Source organism: Apteryx rowi, unplaced genomic scaffold (genome assembly GCF_003343035.1).
Source record: "Apteryx rowi isolate R43461 unplaced genomic scaffold, aptRow1 scaffold_237, whole genome shotgun sequence".
Taxonomy (NCBI): Eukaryota; Metazoa; Chordata; class Aves; order Apterygiformes; family Apterygidae; genus Apteryx; species Apteryx rowi.
The window spans coordinates 98,850-111,424 of record NW_020448719.1 but is presented as its reverse complement, the minus strand read 5'-3'; the positions used below and the strand labels follow the sequence as shown (position 1 = coordinate 111,424).

At 41.8% G+C, this 12,575-nt stretch overlaps 1 protein-coding gene across 5 annotated transcripts in view; it reads right to left on the bottom strand.

Moving 5' to 3' along the window:
- Positions 1 to 935: 935 nt before the first annotated feature.
- Positions 936 to 12,575, bottom strand: part of CRADD (CASP2 and RIPK1 domain containing adaptor with death domain) — an 83,809-nt gene continuing 72,169 nt past the window's right edge. For all 5 annotated transcript variants that reach the window (XM_026066047.1, XM_026066049.1, XM_026066050.1 and 2 more), the window contains one exon: positions 936 to 3,098. In XM_026066047.1, coding sequence (XP_025921832.1) covers positions 2,803 to 3,098 — 296 coding nt within the window. In that variant the 3' untranslated portion in view covers positions 936 to 2,802. The remainder of the gene's footprint in view (positions 3,099 to 12,575) is intronic.

Here is a 12,575-nt window from a genome sequence, read left to right as displayed (position 1 = left end):
TTTAAAAATAACAGCAATGGAAACAGTCTCATAAAATAACTAGACCTCTCCCTTCAATATTTGCAGCTCAAGTATTACAGCCCTAATTTAGGGCCTGGGAATGTGAAAGTAACTATAAATTAGGAATGAAGTGCTCTCTTCTACAACGCAAAGGGCCAGGTTTTAAATTCCTTGTCTAGCCATGGCTCCTGGGATGCAGAATTTAGCCCATTTAAAGAACAATTTAAAGACTATGCAGAAATTACCTGATAAGACAGTGATCCCTCAAGTTTCCGGTGACCCATACTAGATACACAGAAGGATGCCTGACCTATAAGGCTTCTGCTTATCCTTATAAATTCATATTTGGCATGAGGTTTTATACCTACTCCCAGCTGTGTTTTTTAAATCTTCATTAAAAATGCTCTGAATGGAGCATTTGTTATGGGCAACCTGACATTGATGTTACAAATGCAGAACATAAAAGGCAAAGTTTGTCCAAAGAAGAAAGTAAGAGGGTGCACTGCCCTCAGGCTAGGTTAAGTGGGGACAACTCCCTTTGAATCCAAGTCTATGTTAAATCTTGGTCTATGCTGGGTCAGAACAAGATACGGTGCTTGCATTTATGTGACTGACATTTACAGGCTTCTTCCTGTAAATCACATTTTTAGTAGGTTTTCTTGCTCCCCATCTCCAGCTTTTATTTCTCCAAAGTGCTGCAATGGACACGGCTTTGCTCCTTTTCTCTCACCCGCATATGACACTGCTGTTTATCTCACCAAGAGAATTGGTTCAGAGTCTTCACGCTTTCTACTTTGGGCCATGTTTTTCAGAATTTGTCAAATGTCTGTACACCTATACAACCCCATCTGCACTCAGATGGCTTTCAAACAAAAAGAATATGCTGGTATTAAAACATTGTGAAACAGTAAAATAAATAAATCCCCAAGCCTAAATTGATTTACATTGTTTATTTGGGACTTGTTGATAGACTTAAACTCTGTAAGTAGCCATAATAGGATATAATCAATTAAGATTTGAGTGAGGTATAATAGGATCATGATTTACTGAAGGTCAGAACTGCATTATAGAAGACTAAAAATAAAATACCACCAGATTGCTTCAGGGCCTGTAGGAGTTGATCCTGCCCAGATATATTCTCTGCTACCATGCTTTTGAAAAAACATGAAAAGCAAGGCATATGAGGTGTCCTTAAAATTTCTTTGTCCTCCCTAATTTCTCAGATATTTCTGAAAATCTGGCTAGAGGAAGAATTTAAAAAGAGACAGTAAAGCTCATTCTTGCCTCCATAAAGACATCAGACAAGGCTGTGAAGCTATTAAATTAGATGGGGCAGATCCTGGCGGACAGGAGGTTATTTGGCAATGACCATAGATGAAACGCTCTGCTGGAACTTGACCTGGAAACTCTGCATCCAAACTTTGCTCCTTGTTTATTGTGGAGCAAACCGTCCAGAAAGAATTAAACTGTATTCTGCCTCTTATCGTCAGGTCCCAGAGAGCAGCTGGTCACTTCTGCTGCCCTCGGACACCTACCCTGGGGACTGATACCCCTTTACCAGCTCAGCAAAAAGCTTGGTGGTTTCTTCCAGCAGGAAGAAAACTCTTTGGTAGCAGGGAAGGAGGAGAAAAGCCCAAGCTTTACTATTCTTCTGGGTAAAATCTAACCATTACAGTGATATGGTTACAGCTGGCAAAGAAATGGGAACAGGAATCATGAAGCTGCCCCAATTAGATGTAGAAAAACAGGCAGGAAGCAAATGAACACAGAGGCTGGCACAAGCTGGAAGGAGAACGGCAGGGATTGCTCTGTCATCTTGGACAGAGAGGCTCTGCGAACTCGGGCACACCGCTTGGCACGTCGCGGGCTGAGACTGGTGCCAATGACACCACACCAAAGAGTAAAACTGTTCCTGTGAAACAAGATTGCCTGGATCCGGAGCACAGGAGTACAAAGCCTCAAGAGACACCAGGATTTCTTGCAGTTCATTAGCTGAGGCAAAGCGAGAAAAACATGGAGGGCTTAGAAGCTGTCTCACTTTTAAGGCACCTTTTTGCTCTGTTTGCCAGTTGCTGCCTATCCTCTGCTCGCTTGTGTATTGTGTATCATCTGCCCTGGGGATTCCCTACCCATGCTACTCCTAGAGACGCCATATACACACTGTGCCTGTCTCCTTGCACAAACCTACGCCAATTAAATAATAATGGGAAATACCCTCAGCGACATGCTAAGTTCCTGTTACTTCCACTTAGGGCCAGTTTCAGAGGTAGGCTAAGGTGGCAGCCATCTATCCTAGCAAGAAACTGTTTGTGCTAAAACTTTCATAAATGTGAAATCAGCCACCTGCAATAACAGTGGTACAACTGTTAAATCAGTAACCGGGATTATTCTAATTTCTTATTGGGATATCAGGGACTAGGAGTGAACAGTAGTAAAAAAGGCTCCTACACAGTCCAGAAAATAGGTTTAACCAAGTGTTGCTCCCATAATGAAACATGAAACCTTGCTGAACTCACTGCAGGGCTTCCTGCTTGCAAAGACTTTAAGTTTCACCGTATATCCCCATTGGAAAAGCACAAAAGCGAACAGGAAAGACTGATCCATTTTTTAATGCTTGCTAAAAATTCATCTGGCATGAAAAGTCAAAAGATGCCACAGAAAACTGGAATGTAAAAGACTAATAAAACTACAGTTCTCAGCTCCATTTTCTCCAGTTTGAGGCACCAGATCTTCTATACACAGTTCAGTGAATCCACTTTAATTTAGCACAGTACTTGAATGCTCCCAATCAATAGCACAGCTTCACTCAAGCATGTACTGTATCACAGAAGGATCCACTTCTTCTGCCATCAGACTGGCTCGCAGACTTTGGATTGTTGCTTTTTTCCCAAAGTGCTGTCTCCACAGGACAAACGCAGCTACGATCTGTGACTGCACATTGTGGGGATGATTGACCTTACATCGATAGACGTCAGTATGTGACAAACCCAAGCACAGAACAATATGCTCCCATTCGGGCCCCAGCCTCCTTGCAAGCTTGTTAATCTGCTGATCTGTTGGTGAACTCTTCAAAATACATGGGGCGATTTCAGTTACATCTGTAAAAAAGAAAGAAAATGCATACACGTCACTAGGCAATGCTGCAAATATTAATATAAAACTTTGGCAAAAAAGAGAGTAAGCAAACTTGAGGTGAAAAAAATAATTAATTTAAGAAACAGAATGCATCCTCAACCAGAAAAATGAATTACATAATCAACCAGAAAATTAATTACAGGAAAACTAATGCTGAATGAATCTTATTAGAGAACTTTGAGCTTCTGGATGTCAATAATCCAGATATCAGAATTCTACTCAGAGGCCAAGACCTCCAAAAGCAGTTATAGATTTTGGGGTAGCAAACAGGAGTCCTTTTAAAGGAATGTGTTTCCAGCAGTCAGCACCTTCTGAAAATCAATCTGGTTACACAAGTTTGATGCAGTGACAAATGCAGGGCCAATAATACCTTATTACTCTTATTCTGTGACTCTGTTTATTTATGTACCTCAAAAGTAGCTCTGATTCCTTAGCTATTGGTGTTACTTCACTTTTTTTTTCTGATAGCTATTCACAATAAATTCTCTCTCCTAAGATGTTACTTACCAGAATATAGTCCCTATAGTGTCTTATCATATATGGAGGAGACCAGCTTTTGGGGCTTTTCTTCCATTTGGATGAACCAATATGCATGGCTCAGGTCAACCCAGATGAAGAGGCCATCAATCCTTTTTGCCATTAACACTGTCCTGTAGCACAGAGCTCGTCTTGCCCTCATTTGCCATTCAGTCACTCTTGTGTTATCTGCAAACTTTACAATTTCTTCCAGAGCACTGACAAAGCTCTGGACTAGCCCTGGGCCAAAAGAGATCTCTGATCAACACCCCTAGAAATGCAGGGGCAAATGCATCCCCCATCTAAACTGGAGTCACAGGTTGCATGCTGCACGGTCACAGCATGTGGTGAGACAACACCTGCTGTGCTAGCTAAGGCTACTGGAGGGGAAGAGCTTTAGCTTGCTTTGCCTCTAGGGTAAATCCATTGCTGAACACCTGTGCCCCAAGCTGATGACTCCCAGTTCATAAATCACTCCTCAAGACTCACCAGTTTGCCAGCTTTTCAATTGAAATTCCCCATTCTTCAGTCCCAGCCCCTCTGCCTTCCCTACACCTCACTAAGCCATTTGGCCTTTACTTTTCCACAATTTCCTTCCCGACATAAATTATTTCTCCTTATCCCTCTTCCTGGATGTAGTAACTCTCTGGAAAACAGGCATGTGTATGATACAGCTCTGTTCATCTGGCCTTCCTGGAATTGTTTTCAGGATAGTATGAGGAAGTTCCATGTTCTCTCAGAAATCTCTGCCCTAAGTCCCTGCCCAAGTGCCCACCATGCCCAAGAAGGCACTCTTCATCCCACTTCATGATTAGCATTGAACTGGTACCTAGCTTACAAGATCATAGCTTACAAGATCAATACAACTACCAAAACAGCTGCCACAGGAATTACAAAGGTAGCTGTAATTACCAGTGGTAAAGATGTCTTAGGGATTGAGACTGCTATTTCTTATTAATACAATAGGTCTCTTTGTGAACTCCCGATGGTAATTTCTGGTCATTTGGGGGGGGGGGGGGAAAGCATTACTGTACAAAGTGAGAATAGTGCTATTCAGAAACATGCCATATGGGATTCATCTCACCTAACTACTACTAAAATAGATCACATGAATTACTCTTCTAAAAATGCATATGTCTCTCCATTGACTATAAAAGGAGCCCTAGTACACGCTCAGATGTTGACATTGATGCTGTAAATGTCCAGTGCTGGTGAGATGGTTTTCTGCCTGTACATTCAAACCACATATCAGTTGCTTTAAAAAAGTGTATTTAGAAAACCAGCATAAGATATCTATAAAATATATCCATTTTTTGATATCCTGTGAGATCACAAGCTGAAATTAAGGATCAATGTAGTCTGCAGCTGGTACTCTACTTTTGTTGCTGAAGATATTGCGTCAAAACAGAGCAAAAATATCCTCAAGAAAGTGCTAATTATAGCCTCCAATCTCAAGCAGCAGACTCCTTACAGAAGAGCTGCTTTGCAAAAATCTAATTTATAGCTCCAATATCATGCTCACAGTCTCTGTCACAGCAGAACAGCAACGCTAGAAAGTACCACTCCTTCATTTTATCAGAAGTAATTGTTTTTGAATAGAATATCCAGAGCCTGCAAACATCTGTACTATTTGAGCCCAGTCATACACGAGTACTATACAAAGCTGCTTTGAGTAAAGAAAAAACTGCTTTCTGAAAAGTATTTCAGTCCCTTTGATCTGTCTGTCTCCAGATTGCCAAAGGAACCTGGGGCAAGTGGCTGGTGCAGGGATGGAGAGCAGATTCATAGCCTTCCCCCCATGGCCACCAAGACAGCCCAGGGTGTCCCAGTGAAGTCAGGAAAGGCTGAACACCCCTCGGTGGCCACCGGTAGGATCTGAGACATGGGGGTACGTGTGGGAATGGAGTCCCAGGTCACACCACAGGGGTAAAAAAAAACCCCTGATTTTCTTAGGCCCGTTTCAAAGGCACTAAAGCAAACGAATTTGGGAAGACAATGGCTCAGTGGCCTGGAGGCTGCGCATTTTGTTGGTATTTTCAGCAATGAAGGAGGCAGCCCCTAATCTACCCTCCCATCCATAATGTAACTCTCTCCTGAAGAAGATGGAGCAATACTGGTGGGGTTCCCTTACCCTCCCACATTACACATGATACCAGTTACACAGGTAAGACAGGATTAGTGAGTGCCTTTTATGAATGCAAATATTTGATAACAGCTAAAATTTAAAATAAGCACAGTTACGTTGTGCTGTGGCCAATAATATCTTCTGATAATAAAGTCATGTATTGTCATTATTACAGTCTGCTACTAAGCATAAAGCACTTTGCCCAAAGGAGCGTTATCTGCCAGCCTGAGCTTTTTGCTCTCACACTGGAATTTTTACGCTTCATGTTCACTAGGAGAATGATTTTATGATACTGAAATGTGATCAAGCAGGGAGGCCTAGCAATAATACACGTCAGCTTGTCCTTCCAGTCTTTGGTATTAGGCAGATTTTTTTACTACAACAAGTGTCTTGCCTTCAGCCTGTTATCAGCCCTTTAATAAGAATAAGAATAAAACCCATCCAGGAAATCTTTTCATTTGGACTTAGCATCTGATTCTAATATGGATGCATAAAATTCTGGGACAGAAGCCAAGTGTTAACTTTAATACAAAGGACTGTTATTTTAGTCACATTTTACTTTCTGTGACAGCTCTTTTTCAGCTATGATACAAAGTCACTGAGAAAAATCTGAGGTAAGTATTACATGACAGGCAATATTATTTAAGGGTATATAGAAATATTTAGTAAGCTCATTTAGTTATGACAAATGCAAGATTACATGAAGAACTGGGTATGGCCTAGGATTAATGCCACTCCTCATTTGATAAACACAAAGGCATTTCAGGTAAAAGTGATATCTAATTTCTGTGCTCAATACCCAAGCTGCTTTGAACACACTGCAAAAACATTAAAGGTGGTTTCTTTTAGTTATTTTTACTAAAGATCCTCACTTATAATCTGGGTTGGTCAGGAACTGGCTGAGGGAGGGAGCAAAAGGGCCATTTATGCAGATCCTGCAATTCCATCTGAAACATATTGAGGAGACTGAGACCTCAATTTTGCAAAAATTCACATGTCCCCTTAGCTTTAGGTGGATCCTGAGTGAAGACATACATGCTTAAAAGTTAGATACATGTTAACGCTTAGTGAAGTTAGTACTCCACTGTTAAAAATGGGAAGAAGCAGGGCTTGGGAAAGCGTAATCTAACTTGCATGTGTCATAAATTTCTTCTTAGGGACTGTGGACTTGACTTATGCTTGCTGCAACCAATGGTAAATTCTTACTGATTTTAATGATGGAGGCTTGCGGCAGGCTTGAAGGACACAACCAGATGATCAATGGCCAGCAGTGCTGGAAGATTTACACAAGCCAGCTGCAGACCTGCTTTCATCATGTCTGGCTGCAGTGAAGGTGCTAAGGGACTACGCAGAGGGGGGCTAAGTGCCACCGCAGAGCGCTCCATGACAGCAGCCAGGGTACCACTGGGCTGGCTGTTCATTTTTAACTTTGCTGTGCTGGTGTGAAGTGCATTTTACAGGGAGACCTGGAGGGTGTTGAGGGTTTTCCCAGAGAATGTGATTTGCAGTGCTGTTACCTCCAGTGAGCAGACCAAGCAAAAGACCGTGACAGCTGTGGATGTGGTCTATGCTGTGAAGTGCCAGGGCTGCACGCTGTGGAGATTTAGAGGCTAAACTCACACTGAAACCACTAAGCCCCTGAGAAATGGAGAGCCGACAGCTTTGTGCTGGGGAGCAAGCCAGCCTGCTGCAGATTTGTCCTACCAAGTCTGCCTGCCGGATCTCTAGCACAGAAGCTGGAGCTACCAAAATCCCCTTTCTCAGGGGTGGAAGCAGAGAAGATACTCTCCACCCTGGTTTTGGCACAGAGACAGAGCTCCTGCTCCTTCCACTTGAGGTTGCAGCCCGAGAGAACCCACTTCTCCATTTCTCTACCTTGTTCCTTGCCTCCAGCTCCCACTGGTCAGGGAAGCTCATCCACCCTGATTTTTTCTCTTATCTGTCCCAGTTAAAAAAAAAAAAGAAGATGTTGACAAGTTCTGGCCTGTATACAAGTGTGCTTCCAGAGCACTGCACAGACAGGGAGATATGACCATGCTGGTGAGTGTGGACAGGAAACAGAAATAGATATAAATAGAAAACACTACATATATGTATCAGATAAAATAATCCAGATACCAAGGCTATGTATATATGCAGCAAAGGCTACCACTTTTGCATTTCCTTTTTCTTCAGGACCTTTCCAGCTTTGAGTAGGAGACTCTGAGAAGGTGTTGCAACCATTAGGGAGATGGAAAATAAACTCATCCCAGCTCTGTCCCTCTTGGCAGAAGTGAGAGGACATAAGATAAAGCCCAGTGAAAATGGACTTTGAATCACTTAGAGACTTTTTATGCCAGAGATTCTCTAGATAATGAGAAAAACAGATTATGTTGGAGGCTGTCTTGTTCCATTGGACAACCTCTATCAGCATCAAGGAACTGACTTTCCATATTCAAGACTGCTGGGACTCTGCGGTGAGTCAATGAGCCTGGCTCTGATAAAGGACACAGTAGCAAAAGGTGCTGAAGCTTTTTTGGGTGATCTGTAAAGTACCCATCTGATTCCTCAGAAGAGCCAATAGTCTGAAATGCCTTAAGATTTTGTCCAAAGCACTTCAAAGATGATTTCTCAATGCATGCACAAAAGCATCTGATGGAGTTTTGGGAAGCCTTCTCCCTTATGCACGCACCTCATTTTTACGTGATACAACATAAAAACAATGTTCTAGCTTTTGCTCTTTACTGTGTAAAATGGACTTCAATGGAAATGATGTACCTGAGTCCAAAATACTGAAAAAGCCCCCATCGGCTGCTGCCTAACTTTGTCAGGACAACTCCACAGGCACTTCAGGAGACTGGTGGGGAGCCAGGGGTAACATGGCCCACTTGTTATCTAATAACTGATGGTTAAATCACTGCCTTGGGAAGGATGCTCTGGGGGCTGGTGTCTCCTCCCAGCATTGCCTTTCTATTTTATCCATTAAAATGATTACGTACACACTCACTGGATAAGAGGACAGAAGCAGCCCTGGAAGAGGAGATCAGAGCCCAGGTCTGTCTGAGTCACACTTCCTAATGCTGAGATGCACAGTCATGCTCCACTTCATTCCCTTTCTCCTGATAAATCATTTCAGAAAAAAAAAAGATTTCCCTGGGAAGGGTCAAGAACATTTCCTAGCCAGTCCAGAATAGAGCCTGGTGTAAAAAGAAAATTCTCCTGAGAAGAAAGGGGTTTACTGAGGTAGAGGAGAACTGAATGTAGGAGTCCTTGGCAGAATCAGTGCTAGGCAAGCGTTCTCATTTTTATATTATCACAATATGGACAGGTAGGTGATTCAGACTTCAGACCCTGCGTAGGTGGGTTGAGACTTCATAGAGGAGTAACTTTTTAGGCATGCATCTGGCCACATCACATCCTATTAATAGGAAGTCTACGGAGTCCTTCGGTGACCTGGAATCAAGTCACTTTTATTCACTTGACTCTCTTATTAGATCTTGCTCATAATTTCTAAAGAGTTCAAAGCAAGCATTTCAGAGTCTTCTTTAATCATCTTTCCTGGCATCTGGAGTACAGTTCTTCTCTGAGAAGTGCTAAAGTTAGATCAAGCAGTTCCACAAGCACCATACCAAAGAAGTCTCCTTTCCCCCAGGTGTGAGTCCTATAGTTGACTGACTCATGCTTCAGCCCTGGTGCTCACAGGACCTCTCTTCTTCAGCTGGCTACCGATTCTCATGAAACTCCTGAATTCCTCTTCAGAACAGCAACTATGCAAACTTCTTGAAACTGCTCTACTCCTGTCTACTAGGGGTAGATAAATACACACAATACACACAATGTTGCTCAGAGGAGGAGAGCACAGCCTTGGTTACTATAGGAAACTATGCTAAAAAAGATTATGGGAGCTCTCAGTGACAATGAAACAATTCTACAAAACTATTGTAGCTAATGTACCAACAGCCAGTCACATTGGAGCACTTTATATAAAGGAAAAAATACATAATAAGGAATCTAGCACCAGACTCTGCTTCCCTCCAACCCCTCTGAGTGCAGTGCACTTGTTCAACTAGTCTGAACTACAGACTATATGCTCTCCAGTAGTGGGTACTGAAAGGGCATGGACATGGTTGCCAGACTGTGTTCTCTGTGTTTTGGCAGGTGTACTATGTTCCAGAAGTTATTTAATGAGTGGGTGTCATAACAGCAAACAACTTGCATATAACCATGCCTATTTGCTTCAAAGTGAAATCGCCTTGGCCTGAGCACAACAGAAGAACTGGGTCATGAAGTAGAACAACACTTCACAGATCAGGTTGGGACAAGCTTTCAAGAGTAATGAGGTGGGGTTGCAGAACTTGAATTGGAAATTAATGTGTGACACTGTCGGTACTGGAGGGATCTGAGATTTCTGAGGGCTGCAGCGCTCTTGGATGAAAGCTGCCAGCAATCTTGGATGAAAGGGAAGGAGGAAGCAAGGAGCCTTGAGGGATACTGGTGGGTGCTGCAGTTCACTGAAGTCAAGGACTAGATGAAGGTGGTCCTGGTGAGATGTGTGGAATAAACAGAAGGTGCTGGATAACTGCAGGAGGTGGGTTGGCTTGATTCGTTAAAAAGGGGGATGGGGGCTGATAGTGGGTCTCCTTTTGTATGGCCGCTCTTCTACTTTCTTGCTCAGCTGTCCCGGCCTTATTCTAGCAAGCAAAACAGCAGGCAAATATCTGCCCTCTTTCTATAGCACATCCAAATTCATGAGCCAACTTGTGGCAATGACTGGAGTGCCAGATGGACAAGTATCATGCTAGATGAACAACATTTGGCAGGTCTGCATGAAGAATACAGCATTTAGCTCATCCTGTGCAAATTAAAAATGACAATGAGGCACTATAAGGATATTTTATTGTTATGAACTTTAGAAGGGTCAGATTCTGGACCCATTTAAATGTAATAAACCAGTTCAAATTGCTGATCAGTAAAAAAAAAGGATAATAGACTATCCAGAAATCAATCCCTACTATGTAATTTGAGAATTTGCTTTTTTTTCCCCCGTTGTCGTTGTTCCTAATTAAACACCACACTTATTCAAAGGCTGGGAAGAGAAAACTAGTATTTTGCAACAGCTCCAAATCATGCACCAGGGAAGCTGGAAAAATATTTCTCTTCCACATATCACCATGTACATATCTTTTCTACACACCTGTGAACAACATGGATAACGCAGCTCATCCAAAGTCTGCTCAAAACCATTGTGGTCCTCCTACCGGTGTCAATGGGTTTCAAAAACTGTCTGACCAGGGAGTGAGAAAAATGGAACCAAATGCTGTAATATTTGAAGACAGATAGCTGACCCTATTATAGCCAGCTTTCCTCGCATAAAGTGAAGAAACTCAGATTAAAAAATAAACTCAGATTACAGAATAAAACCTGTCTTTGTCTGGTTTCAGCATGTGCACAGCTGCTTCTCTGTCTCTACTGCTGAATGAATGACTGATGAGTTACATGGGTAGCTGCAAGCTGCAAGACTTTGGTATTCTTTCCACATACCTCTGTTTATTGCCTCCTCAGCAGGTTTCTACTCACTGATTAGCCATGCCTACCTCTTTCAACCCATCTGAGGACATCAGAGGGCATCATTTAATGATGACTGCCAAGAATGAGCTGATCTCTGCTTGGGAACTCCCTCTTCTTCCTACCATAGAACTGAACCAGCATGGGAAAATCCTGGAAAATCCTACCTCTGTAGGAACAACAGACACAATTACCTCCCCAAGAATGCCTGTATAAATCCAGAAAAAATACTATCTTCTGTAAGGTAATCAAAATCAAATCTTGGTCAGTTAACACTCAGACTAAACTACAGAATGGAACCTGTACCAAAAGCATGCTATCCCCCCCGCCCCCCCCACAAAACAAGTATTTAGAAAGCTGCACAATTTTTCCACTGACTATGCTACAGGAGAACAAATTTGACAGATTATTCATCTGAGTATATGCTGTAGGCATGTTTCACAAATGCAGGATGTTGTAAAGTCTCTGTAATTGATAACTTCTAATCTGATGAACACAAACAATCATTAATATAAAGAATGTGTATGACTGTAACCAACCTCTATCAATTAGAGATCACAAAACACACCTACTCATAAGTGTACTTCTAACATGGTAACTAATATATTCATGTATTATAATTAAATTATCAAAGACACTAATGAAGATGGAAACAAATATAAAATACCTTTTTAAGATTGCCTGCATTCTTCCATTTGATACTATTTTCTCACCTTTTACATTTAAGGATGGGAAGTCCTTTGTCTTATTTTAAATAAATTAGAGTCTAACACCATGACAGTCAACTCAGAATAATACTCAAATCAATGGCAACTTTTAACAGTCTCCCTCAAGTGAAGCAGAATCCATGCATGATACCAAATTCACCTCCTTCCTGCCAAAAGCCTTCTGGAATTAAGCATTACTGCAGAAATTAAAAAGTACATATAGCTACATTCATTGGCAATCTATTCTCCTACCTGAGTTCTAAAGCATCACGTTTTGTAACATTAAAAACATTTTTGATACTGGGAAATAAAGATGGCATAAAATTTTCTAAATCTACAAGCAATTCAAGAATGCAGATGTTTCTATTTTGGAATTTCAGTCCCAGCAGTTAATTTGTGTATTCTTTATCACTTGCTAATGACTGCATAGTAGCTGCGAATGTGGCAGCAGAATGTTAAAATGTGAAACATAAACACGCAGATCTCATGACAGAAGTTTTCAATTGCATTCTCACTGTTCAGTTCCAGCAGATAAGCTTTTTTCCTGA